The 14,322-nt window shown below is 43.3% G+C and overlaps 1 protein-coding gene across 2 annotated transcripts; it reads right to left on the reverse strand.

Annotated features, from left to right (window-relative positions):
* Positions 1–9,006: 9,006 nt before the first annotated feature.
* On the reverse strand, positions 9,007–12,436 carry hbegfa (heparin-binding EGF-like growth factor a). Of its 2 annotated transcripts, XM_084352942.1 has the most exons (6): positions 12,159–12,436; positions 11,177–11,419; positions 10,880–11,078; positions 10,631–10,786; positions 10,413–10,501; positions 9,007–10,293 (listed from the first exon to the last, which is right to left on the reverse strand). In XM_084352942.1, the coding sequence occupies exons 1-5, from the start codon at positions 12,199–12,201 to the stop codon at positions 10,429–10,431; spliced, it is 714 nt and encodes a 237-aa protein (XP_084209068.1). In that variant the 5' UTR covers positions 12,202–12,436; the 3' UTR covers positions 9,007–10,293; positions 10,413–10,428. The 2 variants fall into 2 exon arrangements, with proteins under 2 accessions (XP_084209068.1, XP_084209069.1); XM_084352943.1 differs by lacking the exon at positions 10,413–10,501.
* Positions 12,437–14,322: the final 1,886 nt, after the last annotated feature.

Consider the following 14,322-nt stretch of genomic DNA (forward strand, 5'->3'; position numbering starts at 1 on the left):
GGTTTCACAGCCTTTGTAAAAGAAAGTATTCATTTAAACCTTGCTGAACAACTGACACACAACCCTCAGAGAGATTTCAAGGGTTAAATTTCACTGACGAACAAGCCAACCTCAAAGAACCGACACAACAAAGGCTGACCTATCAAATGCTTTGTGTTGCCCTCTGATGCCTCTCCGCCTCACATCTTCTGTTGAAGTTGCACTTCAACAGAAGATGTGAGGCAGGAAATAACTGGTCTGTATTTGGGATAAAGAATAAAAAACAAACAGAAAGACAGAGAAAATACCCAACCATTGTCGTGCCATTGTTAATCTGTGAATTGTCTTGTAAAACCAATTGAGAATATGCCTGATAGAAAACTTGTTGCTTGCACTAAATTGTTGCTCTATCTAGTCAATGTAAGCCAATTAGAAGAAATAAACATTGTATAAAATATACAACTTGGCTCTCTAATGCTAGTATGATAAACTAAGTCGGTGAACATGGTAAACGTTATGCCTAATTGTTTTCATAAAAAAATATGAACTCTAAAATACATTTAAGAATACCTACAAAACGACTTTTTGCATTGTTGGGCACATACTGGTGTATAGGTGATGTATAGCACAAGACATATGTGATAAAAACACTTGTGTCCACAATGCCCTGAGATATGATTCATTTGCATCACATAGAAAATGAACACAGCAGGTCTTGAGTTTTCACCTGGAGAACACCTTTGGCTACAGATGTCCAAACTTCAGTCGATAACAGACGAGGGAAGAGTGCCAAACACAGTTCAAAAACAAACACTCAACCACAGCCAAACACCTCGCAGTCCACTGTTAGCTTGATGTGTCATGGCTCTTAGATTTTTGACACAAGTGTCAAACGTAGTGCTCAGTTAAACTGTAGTCAACCTTCCAAGTGCTCAACACACTGCGCCTGTGACAGTTTGGGTTGGGTTGTAAGAGTGACTCCAACTAATCCAGTTCACAGGGAGAGGATCAGAGGATGTATAAAAACAACTGCTCCCACAGGGATGTGTCACATTCAGATGGGGGCCCTATTGTCCCCCGACAAAGCTTTGGTGTTATGTCAAATTCCCGAAATCCACGCTGGGGAAGGGGGCTTGGGGAAGGAGTGATATTTTTCACACTGAGGCACAAAGCCTCAGAGCGTCGGTCTCCGTGACTCACACATGGGGAGGAAAACGGGCTGAGTAATCACAATAATAACCACCATCATCCTGCCGTCTCGACAGTTGCTACTAACCGGGACCTCCTCCTCACCCAATCAGTTACACAGAATCAGATCACTCCTCAAGATGAGACAATAATGCTGTTGATTCAGCTGTGTCGGTGCATTTGTGTGCTGAGCACGCTAATCGTAGCGTGTTACTAATCACTCAATCTCTCAACTAGTAATGGGGGAAATTTTAGCAGGGCTTTTCACATGGCTGACTCCCCTAAAGTGGCCCGTTGGGGCCTGACTCTACGGCCTTGTGCAAAGCTGGTGGTCGTGTGTGGTGTGTTGATAAAGACAGAGCAATCTGGACTGGGAGATTAGCTGTGGTGTAATGGGCAGAGATGAAAACTAGATGTCATCTCTCTGCCAACCAAGTGCTTCCATGGGTTCAGCCCTTTCTCCCACTGTGTGCATGTGTGTGTGCGCGCGCGTGTGTGTGTGTGCTGGCAGAGGGAGGTCAGGGGCGCGTCTGCCACGAGCTCAGCTCTCGCTGTGAGAGAAGCCATCATCCATGACCTCATCCAAGGAAAAATCCCCCTCTCCTGCCTTCCTCTCCTCCCTCTTCTCTCCTCCAGCAGCTGAGCTCTGAGCGCTCCCTCTGCATTCCTGCTCTCTGAACAGCTCCCACACTGTCTCGAGGCTGTGGCAGGAGAGAGGGAACACACAGAGTGTAACAGTGGGTGGACGGACAGACGAGAGCAGCAGAGGGGAAAGTCTCACTGAGGTCACGGACCCCACTAATAGCCTGTGGGCTGCTTAGGCGGCCTCACGGGGTGGGATGTAAATTTGTTGGGGAGTCAGAGGGATGAAGGCAGATGAATGAAGAAATTCAAAAGAGGGAAAATCGTTCCTTTATTTGCTTTACATTTTCCAGTCCTTGATTATGGGCGTTCCATCATACATTGAGCAGAAGGCAGGGTAACACCCTGAACACCTTGCCAGTCTATCAAAGGGCAATACATAAAGACAGTCCAACACATTCGAACACTAGCAGCGTGGCTCCGTTGGTCCCCCGCTTTGGTCTAGACTGAGGTATCTCAACAACCATTGAATAGACTAGCATACATTTTGCGACAGACAGTCATGGTTCCCAGACGAGGGGAACAGGTAGGACAGGTCATAAAAATGATGATTCTGATTTAAAGCAGATGGGATGCAGGTAGGTGAAATACATCTTTAAGGAGGAAAATATCATTTACATTAGCTGCAGTGATCCTCTTAGAAGCAGAAATGAAGAAAGTGACTCTCTCCATTATTAAGACAGCCAGTATGCGCATTACGTCCGAGCTGCTAAACGTCACTGATTATTTAAATCTCCTGACAGGAACATTCAGGATCTAATGTTAATAAATGTTCTCTGTTCTTATACACATCAAAAGCTCACACACAGTTCAGATTTGTAGCCTACAGTAAAACTATTTAGAGTGAAGCAGCCGTAATCCTCATAAATCCTGAGCTCCATCAGACCTGTCTAAAAGAATATTTATTTCAGAAGCTCAGAGTTTGATTTTGTTTCCACTGGAGAGTTTCCTCTGTCCTGTCAAGTTTAAAACTACAGCTTTTAGTTTTGCTGCTTAAATGTGCAACGATATTTGCTGCAGTGACATTAATGTGCGCATGGAAGCATTTAAAATGACTGAAAGCAGCCTCTCTAATCATTAAAACAGAGTGCTGCGCATTGTGAGCCCGCCTGCGTAGGCAGATCTTATCTTACTATCTGTGATCACAGCTCATTTTAAGAACAACACACCCAACAGCCAGCAATATTCGGAGGCTGTTTGAACATTGAAGTGCTTTCTGTTTTTCTTTAATTTCTCCCCCAGTACGTCTTATTGCACAAACACATTGCTTGCACGAATCTGCCATTGTTTGCATCATGTTGCATTCGATACACAGCAAATAGCTTGCGGTCACGGACTGTCAACAGCTAGCCAAAGCAAAGCACTCAGTAAACCCCACATTGGTTTTGTTTAGAAAGCAATTTTGCGCATGTTACACGGCAAACTAGACGCCGACGCTGTTGTCTAACATGTCTGGACCATCACGCCTGCTTGCTTTCTTAAATTCTCCACTGATTGTTTGGTTCAGTGTACAAAAGAAGCTGGCATGATGGCGGCCCTTCATTGCGGCAGTGTTGCTGGATCTCTCTTCAGAGTGACAGAAGGACCGTTTCTGTATTGCGTCTGTCAAATACTCATATCTTTCACATCAGGCACATCAGGGTATTTTTCCACATGGGAAATCCCTCCACTCTTTCAAAACAATCCTTCCAACATCAAACTGAAACAATAAAGATTGCTTAAAGTGTTTGCCTTGGGGGTGTGTATTGGTGGTGGGGGGGCGAGGGGGGTGAGGTGTTCATTCAGTTTCAACAGCAGCCGACCACAAAGGAAACACAGTGAAGAAGAATGCCTTGAGCCCACTCCTTGCGGTAACGAGAGCCTGCTGCCGTCTGCTCTGACATCCGTCCGCCTCTCCTTTGTCATGAGCTGTGGTGTCAGCCAGCTCAACTGGCCAGCACGCGTTGGGTTGATCCTCTAAAACCACCATTAGTCCCTACTTCCACACACACACACACACACACGGGCGGATATGGGAGGAGGTTTTTTTTTTTCATTTCAGAGAACTGCAGGGCATACTCTAAGGGGTAAAGAAAACAGATGAGTCAAGCATGCAGTCATCCCGTCTTCCTGTCTGTTTGCCGGCATGCTGTTGTTAGTTCATTTTTTCAGGCTTATGTATGCGTGTGTGTGTGTGTGGTCGGTCGTGTTGATGGTAATTAGAGGAATGGTCGCTCAATTACATCCAGTTTCTTCCCTTGCTTTCTCTCCACTCGCCTCTTAACCCATCCCCAGTCGCTCTCTGTCTCTAATCTCTCTCTTCTCCTCTTACCCAGTAAGTAATGCGATGCCACCATCAGCCTCCTTGGGGCCTAAATAGACCTCAGTGAGAATTTAATAGTGTGACCATGATACATAACAAGTGTCTGTCCAGCAGGGTGACATCAGCAGAGGGGAATCTGCTGGTATCCCTGCCCAACTCCTGCTGGCATCAGACGCAATTGGACTAAGCTGAGCTGCTTTTCAACACTGCTAACATATAAAGCAGCAGTGAGGAGCAGAGGCGGACTCAACTTCATTTCCTATAAACAAAGAGTGAACCTGACCATTTTTTAATCAAATCTTAGCATTGAGGTATGAAACAGCATTTGTGATACAGCTAGAATATTTTCAGCAATGGGCATTAAGTGTATTTACATTGTTTTTGTCACTGGCAGAGCCTGCCTTGAAATTCAATGCACATACAAGACGTGAAACGGTAGGCAATATTAAATCTAAACGCTGTCTGTCTTCTTTATTTGGATTTTTATCGTTTGCCATTTTGAAGTGAATTCCTGTATCATTAAAACGATGTGACAGTCAGCAACCACAGACATTGTCAAATGTTAAATCTTCAGAAATTTACTGTAACTTTAAAGGTGCAATATGTAGACTTTCGATTGAAATCATTCAAAAACACGTGTGGTCAATTCTTCCATATTGCAAGTTGAAAGTAATAGTAGCGTTCTTGCTAAGACTTAGAAGAGGAGATCAATAACACTTTACTGTGTGCTCTACGGTGCTAGAGTCCGAAGTTCATTATCTTAGCTTAGCTTAGCTTAGCTTAGCATAAAAACTGGATCTATAAAGAAACAAGTCTGGCTCACTCCAAAGGTAAACAAACAAGATTTAATGTGTCAACTTTAGAGGTGAAGTGTTTTGACTCAAGGTTCAAGATTCATTTATTTGTCATTCAAGAAATATGTATGATGTATGTATGTTTGCACAACAATATGGAAGTTATTTATGCTACAAAAAAGTACCACATGTACAGTGTTACAGTGTGGTGTTAGCAGCAACATTTTATTTCCCTTGTAGCTTTTGGTGCGGTGGTAAAACAAAAATAAAATGTTTGAGGTTAAGAGAAAAAGCTAAGCTTGATGAAGTAGTGGAGGGCATGACTCAAGAATGACCAGTCTTTTAATCTAACTAATGAGGGGTGTTGGTCTGCAAATAAATATCCTCTAAATTAATGAAAAATGAGCTTTCATCACAAAATATTTTTGCCTTTTGTAGGCCGCAGGGACCTATGTGGCTGCCTTTGCATTAACTGCCTCTGAGCACTCTTCAGTTTTATGGCTATAAGGAGGAGGAAGAAAAAGGAGACAGGAAAAGGATGAGGAAGTGGAGGAGGGGATAGGGATGTAAGGAGGACAGGAATAAAGAATCAAGACGGTAGCTCACAGGAACTGAAGGGTGAATCAAAGTTAAAGACCGGAGAAGGAAGAGTGAGAGCTATGATGGGCAGTGACGCCGCTCCTCTAACTCCTTAATCTTTTTTATCCACACCCACGTGAAGACAAGTCAGCACCCTCCAAGTAGAAGTTCTCACCTTGACCCATTCTCCTTTATTCTCTCTTCATCTCTCGCTCCCCGTCTCGTGTTACTGTGTCGACCTTATCCCTCACTCCTTCTCTTCATTCCTGTCATCCTCCCCGCCCTCCTCCCCTCTGGCTGTCCTCACCATGTAAACAGGACGATATAGACCATGTTTAACACACTGATCCACCGCAGACTCTTTTTGTCATGCGACAATGGCAGTGCCGCTGTTGTCACCTCGTCAATCAGGCCTGAGTGGCATGCTGAGGCTGGGCTGGTGGGGATCGCATGATGCAAACACATTTTATTTTGCCCTAAGAGGGAAATTGTACAGTTTAACATCTATAACAGACACACTCATTAACATCAGGTATTAATGTGTTCCTGTTGATGATGTCCGGTCAGAGAGTGATTATATTTCCAACTGCTGGCGTGCGCACTTCCATATCAGAGTGGAAACTACCCATTGTTGCTCCTCAGCCGGGCAGGAAGCACCTTTCACAACAAACTCCACACTCTGATTCAATCCAATGCAACCACTACAGCATCTGATTACTTAAGTGTATTTGTCAATGTGTCAAGACTACAGAGTGGCTTACTTTGTAAATGGATTAAGATCTTGCCATGAAAGCTTTCCAAAGAAATATTAGGTGTCTACTAAAACTTCATCATCAGCACACCCATATGCTACAATGATTCAGCATCTATAACGAGCAAAGTAAGTGATTCTACTGAAAAGAGATGAAGTCGGTTTTTCCATCAGACAGAAAATGTTCACTTTATTTCCCTAAAAATTATATCTTTGAAATGTTACCAAAAAATCTGTTTATTTCTAAGTCTAGAGTCCAAGTCTAAAAGTATTTTATGTCACAGACAAAAGCACCTAAAATGAGTTTCGGTGAGCACGCATTGAAGTAAACAACTCCTGCCAAAAATGTATCACAGACAATAGCGATCTTGGTACACCGTCAATTCCCACACAATGAATTCTGCCACTTCCACAGAATTTTGGCCAACCTGAAAGGAAATGCCTTCTGAGCTGTGGAAATATCCTCCCTGAGTCTCTCTAGGAACATTCAAGAACCCTCAGAAGTCGAGGACAAGCACCATGCAGAGATTCATACTGTGACCCTACAAGGAAAATTCAGGAGTGGTGCAGCAGGCGCTGGTGCCTGATGATGGGCCACCACCATGTCGGACGTTATTTCCTGGCTGTGGTCCACCAGGCCACTGAGAAACAGAACGCAGCGAACTCCCTTCTCTCTCAGCATTCTGGCTCTTTGGTGGCCATCAGCCCCGGGAATAGCAGCTATGTGAGCATGACTGCACGGCACTATTTCTGTGTGCTCTGCTACTTGACATTGAGAGGCCGGGATTAGGTGGCTCCACTACTGTAAATGACTAGCCCCTGTCGCACATGCAAACACATGCACACGTGTGCTTTTGCAAATAGTGTACACATTCACACATGCAACATGTGAAATCGTGTGGCACAGAATTTAAAATTAACTGTATTTATTTATAACTTAGAAACCATAGTCGTCAGCATATTGTCGCTGTCACCAGATAGCTGTAAAATATCGACATTTCATAATGTAAAAGCCAGTCTGTTTTCAGCTTTGAGACAACCAGTCTTTTTCAAATAAACCCTCATAAATAAACTCCCATCCCTGCTTGAGGCTAGAACCTTGAGGCTATGCTAGCTGCTATCAGCAGAACACACCAAAATCTCTGACAGTGCCACGAACATATAATGTGATCTAGATATAGTGCTGGAGGCAGCCGAGCCACAGACTTCTGGTTTAGCCTTCTACTTACTCTCGACTTTCCAAATGTTATCAGACCGAATGGATCAAATTGTGATCGTGAAATAAATCATTTTGCAGGGGTTTCAACACTCAATAAATATTATCCGTCGTTGTACAGCCACTTCATTCATGATGTAAACTTCAGGGAAAGGGTTAGGGATGCTTGGGGGGATGCTTGCCTCAAATGGCCCCTTCATCGACAAAGTATCTAGAATTCGACTCAACACGTTTGCCGTGCTGTGATCTAATCTACGAAAATCGCAGACTGAGCAGATACGAATATGTGTTGAGAAAGTTAAATGCTGAAGTGCTGTTGTTCAGTTACTCAACATGGTATGAGGAGTTCCTGAATCAGGTACCACACCCTTCAGCTGAACATCTGTCTTCAACTACAGTGAGCCCAACAGTATCTTGTTTATTCAGTATATATAGAAAGTTTGGGAATCAAACCCACAAACATGTTGAAAATGTGCCCATAGCAAACATGTAAACACACATGTTTTGCTGTGGATTTTTGCTTGTAATGGTTCGGTTAACCCCTGTAACCCACACAGACTGAGCACCACGGCATTGCCCTACCGCATTCCCACACACACACACACACACACACACACACACACACACACACACTCACTCACACAGTGTCGGTGTAACAACATCCGTGTAGGAGGTGACTTCAAGGGGTGACTAACATTTGGCTGGGTCTCTGCCTGCCTTTGAGTCCAGCTGGGTTTTTTGACTTCTCTTACCCCCATTAAACCTGCGTGCGGCATACATGACAGCATTGTTGCATCCTGCTAGTATTTGCTGTATGTGGTCTCTCTGAACTCTGCGGCCTCAGGGGCTGGTTGAGGTCTCAGATGTTGGGCTTGGTGTGTGTGTCTTTGAACGTGACATCTGTTGGGCTGTGTGAGTAACGGTGTGCGGTGCTGTGGCGTGATGTGTTGCGGCTTATCATCAGGTGTTCTCTGGCCTGCGCACCGCACATCTGGCCCCCGTGGCTCAGTACGCACACACGGCGGTGAGTGAGTCCTCACCGCACTCATTATGACAAGACGATGATGCTGTCGTCAACGCGTGAAACTGATAATGTTTCCTTTGGTCCAAAGACAAACATGTTGATTTAAAACACAAACATTTGTTCAATCCAGATAACCAGATTTAAACATAATAAACTATTCTCCTCATATCTACACAGCTCTGACTAAAAATATTTGCCTTTTGAGCTCTGAACATAATAGCACTAATGGCCAGGATACAGGTGCTTTGGTTAAAGCGGTGGCCCACACGTCAGAGACAGGGGAAATAAAAATATTATGTTTACTATAATTACAGCTCCTGAATGGGCCAAAAGAACACACTGGTGTTATCATTATCCAGACGGGCTGTTCAAAAATATCACATTAATGTGTCGACCGGACTCAGGAAGTGAACCAAAGAACAAAAATAAACCTGACCTTACCTAACTGGTCTGATCTGAGACTCCTACGTAAAGTAAACTTGAGAGCACAGCACGTTGACGTAAAGAAGTTAAACGAGACAAAGTTTCTAGTTTTTTTTTTTTATTTTGCTCTGAAAAAAAAAAAATCACATAAATAAAAATCACTTCAAAACTGCAGGACAGGATTTGAAAGGGTGGAACACTTAAATTCACATTTCTTTTTGCTTGCAGCTGAACATGGATCTGAGTTCCAACAACATATTCATACCAGATTCATCTACAGTGCATTCGATATTTGACTTCCCTTTTAAAAGTTTCTTAACAATATGGAGTGAACAGTTTTTACGTTGCCTTTTATCAATCGACAGTGCAATGTGTCCTAATGACAGACACTGACACTGAGGCACAGCACTACGCCTTATGTGGCCCGTAGAGGTCAAAGAGCAGTGCTTGCCCTGACCTCATCACCACCGCTGATGTGCCTTTGAGCAAGGCCCTGAACCACCCCCCAGCTTCTACAGTGGCGCTTCTACAGTGGACAGATCCCACTGGTTGTACTGGGCAGCCTCCAGGTGTGAATGTGTGTAACTGAAAAGCATTGCTCTCAATGAAACCACCCTGAAGAGTCTAATCAATGATCAATTTATTAATCACAGTGCTATTGATCATCTACCAAGTGCCAAAAAAAAAAAATGAAAGCCAGAAATCAGATGTTTATGCATTTCATATAATAATATCTCAAGGAGCTTCTGCATCGTTTGCTTTTCCGTTTCATAAATAAATATCATATTGTCCGATAAGGAATATAAAAACAACTGTAACATCATTATTTTAAAAACTTGCTGAAGGTGGTTAAAATCTCTATAAATACAGTTAGCTTAAATAAATAAATTAAAATTATAAATATACCGTTTTACTGTACACAAAACAAAACAAAAAAAAAAGATGGACTTGTGCAGGAAAATACAAAATGCTGTCTGTTGAGAAGAAAACAAAAATTCCAGGTTGAGCTCTCGTTGTTAAAAATTTTGTTCAGTTCAGTCTCAAACGACCTCTTTTCACACAGTCAGGAAGCAGCACAGAGTCGAGACACGTTCCCTCTTCTTCTTCTTCTTCTTCTTCTTCTTCTTCCTTCGCGCTAATCTATCACCTGTTGCTCGTCACACCTCCAGTCCATCCTCTGAACCGTTAGTATTCCAGTTTCAGGCGGGCCGTCCTCTTCTGAGGCCTTCAGGAATATGTTCAGCTGCCCGTTCGTTTGTGTTATCTGAACGTCTAAGCAGAGGGTCAGGCTAGACAACAACCTCTGTTCCCTTCTTCATGTACGATTCCTCCAGGACCTCCCTTCGCGGTTCACTTCTCTTTTTCTATTTTGAGGTAGAATTTCCGCATCGTTGCCTATCACGAAACAAAGACAAGAGGAAATGAGTAAAACCTTGTTTCATCTAAGAAACAGGAGAGAAAAATGCAGATGTTTGTCAGTGTATGTGTCTGTCGCCCTGCTCCTCACTACTCACCTCTCTCTTTGTCTCTTCAGTGGTTGGACGCTAACCCTAGTTTGACCTTCTCCTCATTCTCTACATCATACGCTCCCCGCTTGTGAAACCTGCAATAAACAAAAGAAAAGGAGCTTGTTCAGACTATTTTCTAAGCTTCTAGTTGAGCCCTTCATCTCTGTGTGAGTGTATGGTTGTTGGTGTGTGTTTGTGGGTGAATCTATGAGTCATTTCCTTACCTGAGCAATAATAGAAGGCCTATGATGACGAGGCAGACGGACGACAGCACCACGGCCACCACGGCCAGAGCTGTGGTCCGGTTGTAGCCCTCCTGAGGCTTCTCCAAAGGCAGCGTGAAGAACTGACACCTTTCTCCTGAGTAACTCGGGTGGCACCTGCACGCGGAACAAAAGGGGAGTCGGTTAATTACACATTAATAATTCAGTGGTGTGAGGTCACGTGCAGGTAGATGCAGGGCTCGTACTTACACACAGGATGGGGCGTGGAGGTCCCTCAGGTACTGACAGGTGCCGTGAATGCAGAAATCCTTGTACTTCCTCAGGCAGGGGTTCCTCTTCTTCCCCTTGCCTTTCCCCCTCTTTCTCCCCTTTCCTCTCCTTCTCTTTCCTTCAGTGCTTTCAGCCTCCAAGATGGCGGACGGGTCTTTGGGTTTGCTCGACATGGCGACTAAAGAACAAAAAAAACGATCACATTTAACCGTCTTTGTTAAGAAGATAAAACAGGGCGGAGAAATGTGAGACAAAAGCCACATCTGAGATCCTTACCTTGTGGCAGCTCCACTTCATAGTCTCCAGACATGCCATCTTCGTACTCGTCTACGTAGTACTCATCATAGTACTCATCCTCATCTTCCTGGCTGTACTCCGCCGTCGTCGCCGTGATGCTCCTGCTCTCCTCCTCTGCCCTATTGTCTTTGGTCGTGTCCAGAAACTTGAAAACAGCTCTGTGCCGCTGCCGGTCGCTTTCATACCTGTCGACTGCAGCGCCGCTCGCCATTCTGGACACCACTGGAGGAGACAGAAAAGTGTTTAAAATGTTAGAACTGCATGCGAGAAAGAATAGACCTCTTAAAAAAAAAAAAAAAACTCAGAAAGTCTTCCTCTAGGGGACAATGAGTGAACACAGGTTAGTGTGCCAAGGTGGGCCGGACCTCTGAGGGCAAGTTGAAACATGTTGTGCAGGAAGAGGCTCCAGACAGGAGTTTTTTGGCTTTCTGTGCAATCCCTGTTAGGAAATGTACAAACTCAGATACAGGGCACGGTCCTTAAGGGTTGGTAGCCATCACTGCCTTGCTTCAGAGCACTTTGGCAGAGTGGAACCTGAGCCAAAACTAGAACTAGAAAGCCTCCCTCAGAGGGACTGCAGGGGGAATATAGTAGGGTGTGGGACAAACAAAGTTGGCATATACTTTCTGTGTCTCATACACACACACACACACACACATGCATGGACAGACAGTTAGCTAATGTCAGGCAAGAATATGAGTTAAAAATAAATGTATCCAGTTACATAAAGCATGCTCTAAAATAGAGAGATGACCCCATTAGCTCCTGAATAGCCTGGCATCGTGAAAACCGTTGCCTTAAAGGTTATGAAGTTTACAAGACGTGTTATGAGCTCGGCCATGCTCGAGTGGTGAAGACAGCCAAGACAGAGGAGACAGTATGGCACAGGTAGACACAGAGAAATGTCCAAAAATGATTCACTCAGTGGACAAACAGGCACAGGAGGGCGCATGAAACTCACCCAAGGCGTGAAGAAGCAGGAGGACAACACCGAAGATCCTCATGATGGCACAACTCCCAGTGGTTTCTTTTTTAGAGAAAAAGTTGAAAATAATAAACGAGGATCAAAAAGTTGTATTCCTTCCTCTTGTCCCGGTGCTAAATATTCCTTCGCTTCTTTCTTTCTCTCTTTTTGAAATTTTATTTTTTTCCCTTTTTTTGTCGAAGTTTTTCTGTGGATTAATTCCGCTTGTTTGCGACCTCTTGGTGCGCCTTCAGAGGGATCAGATGTTTGAGTGTGAGCGGAGCGCAGTGAGAGAGCGTCCGCACAGAGGCACGGCGGTATTTATGGCGCTCCTCAGAGCTTCACCACGCCTCCAGCCCGCTGCTGCCGCTCACAGCACCGACACCACACTGCTGCAGTCTACAGTGTGGGGCTGAACACACAGCAATAGGCTGCACTGATGGGTTGTTAATCACTTTGGTGATGCAGCTACAGTACACTAGGGATTTACTCAGGTAGCAATATTTTAGTAGATGTGCCTACTTTTACTCTTTGCCTACATGTAGTACATTAAGTGGAAGTTTTCAGTGGAAGTACATGAGTAATAAATGAGTCTGTTACTCCCATCTTCTTCTTAAAGATGTTAATCAGAAGAGAAAAGAGTCAAACTCTCTTTGTTTTCATGACTGAATAAACTGAATGAACAAACTGACATTAAAGGACAACAAAATTCGATACTGTTTTTTTATGTTTGGCGGACCCTGCCACTTTTCTAGCTTCAAACAGTGTTGTGGAGACCATATTTTAAATATAAATATATCTATATAGCCTATATAAATATGTCTGCGTTTGTATTATTGCCTCATTATTATCGATAATATTCAAATTCTTCTCCAAAACTACATAGTGCCCCTTTAAAAGTATTTCATTGTTGGTAATACATTGTTTCACCATCAGTCTGCTGTCTTTGCTCTCTTTCAGCCGGTGGTTCTCAAACTTTTTCACGTCCAAGACACTTTATTACAGAAGTGTATGAAAAAGATGGACAAAATCTAATACATTATATCTCTGTGTTACTTATGGATCAAGTTAAAGTGAAAATCAATTATTCCACTTGTGCTGGGGACCCCCTGGAGCCCCACTTTGATTAGATAGATAGATAGATAGATAGATAGATAGATAGATAGATAGATAGATAGATAGACATAAAACACAAAAACTAAGGTTGGTCAGAAACAAGACACAATAAACAGAGATATAGCCAAGAATAACTAATACGATAGATAAATAAATGCTTAATAGTAGTAGTAAAATGTGCGCCTTTTTACATGTCCTTGCCCATTCTCTAAGCCTCGCAGTCTACACTCTGGCTCAAAGGATTCAGTATTGTATAATCCAGATGAGTCTGGTGGCTTAAGCATAGACACACACACACACACACACACACACACACACACACACACACACACACACACACAAATATATATATATATATAGTATATGAGTGCAAAGCATCACTCACACAAATCTAAAGTAAATAATTACAGTGATATTGGACAATGGTAGGCTAACACAACCAATGATACAGAAAAATATATAACTTCAAGGACTAAAACAAACTGGCTAATTTCTCAAGGCCTAGAAATAATAAAAGCATCTTATGAGAGTTTCCACAGGCAAATAATGTGCAGCTTGACTGCGCCACCACGTGGTAGAAGTAGGAACTACACCAAAGCTGCTCTGATTGCACTTAAAAACATTTAATTGTCACAGTAGGTACAATAGGAATTCACTTATCATTCATTCAATTATTTACACCTGTACTATTGCCAGCTTGACATGTCGTAATGCCTTCTGAAATAAAAGTGCCGAGTTTAGAGTCAAGATTAGGTAAAAGTGCATCAACTCTTTCTTTTTCAACTTATATTAATCAGTAAACCGAAGAAGGGCTGCAAATAAACTTATCGGAAGAAAGTTAAACACAACATTACATTAGAAAGTCTTCTTGTGGAAGAAATATATAATAATTTAGTTAAAAGAAACAGCTTTAGCAGAGATATGTCTGCCTCCAGTAGGTGGCGCTGTGACCTTCAATAAATCCAACGAAGAAGAATAAAGTTCTCACAGCGCGCGTGATTGCTCCGGTGTGGTCACGTGAATCCGCGGGGCGGTGGGGAGGGGG

The sequence above is a fragment of the Pagrus pagrus genome, assembly GCF_965226575.1.
Source record: "Pagrus pagrus genome assembly, chromosome: 5".
Classification (NCBI taxonomy): Eukaryota; Metazoa; Chordata; class Actinopteri; order Spariformes; family Sparidae; genus Pagrus; species Pagrus pagrus.

Bases quoted from the DNA above. Each gene is read 5' to 3' on its own strand.
- hbegfa (XM_084352942.1), bottom strand. From the start codon at position 12,201: ATGAGGATCTTCGGTGTTGTCCTCCTGCTTCTTCACGCCTTGG. The intron at 11,079-11,176 runs GTAAGGATCTCA...TTTGTTCTTTAG, and splicing joins TGAAGTGGAGCTGCCACAAG to TCGCCATGTCGAGCAAACCC. The intron at 10,787-10,879 runs GTAAGTACGAGC...TTCCGCGTGCAG, and splicing joins CTCCACGCCCCATCCTGTGT to GTGCCACCCGAGTTACTCAG.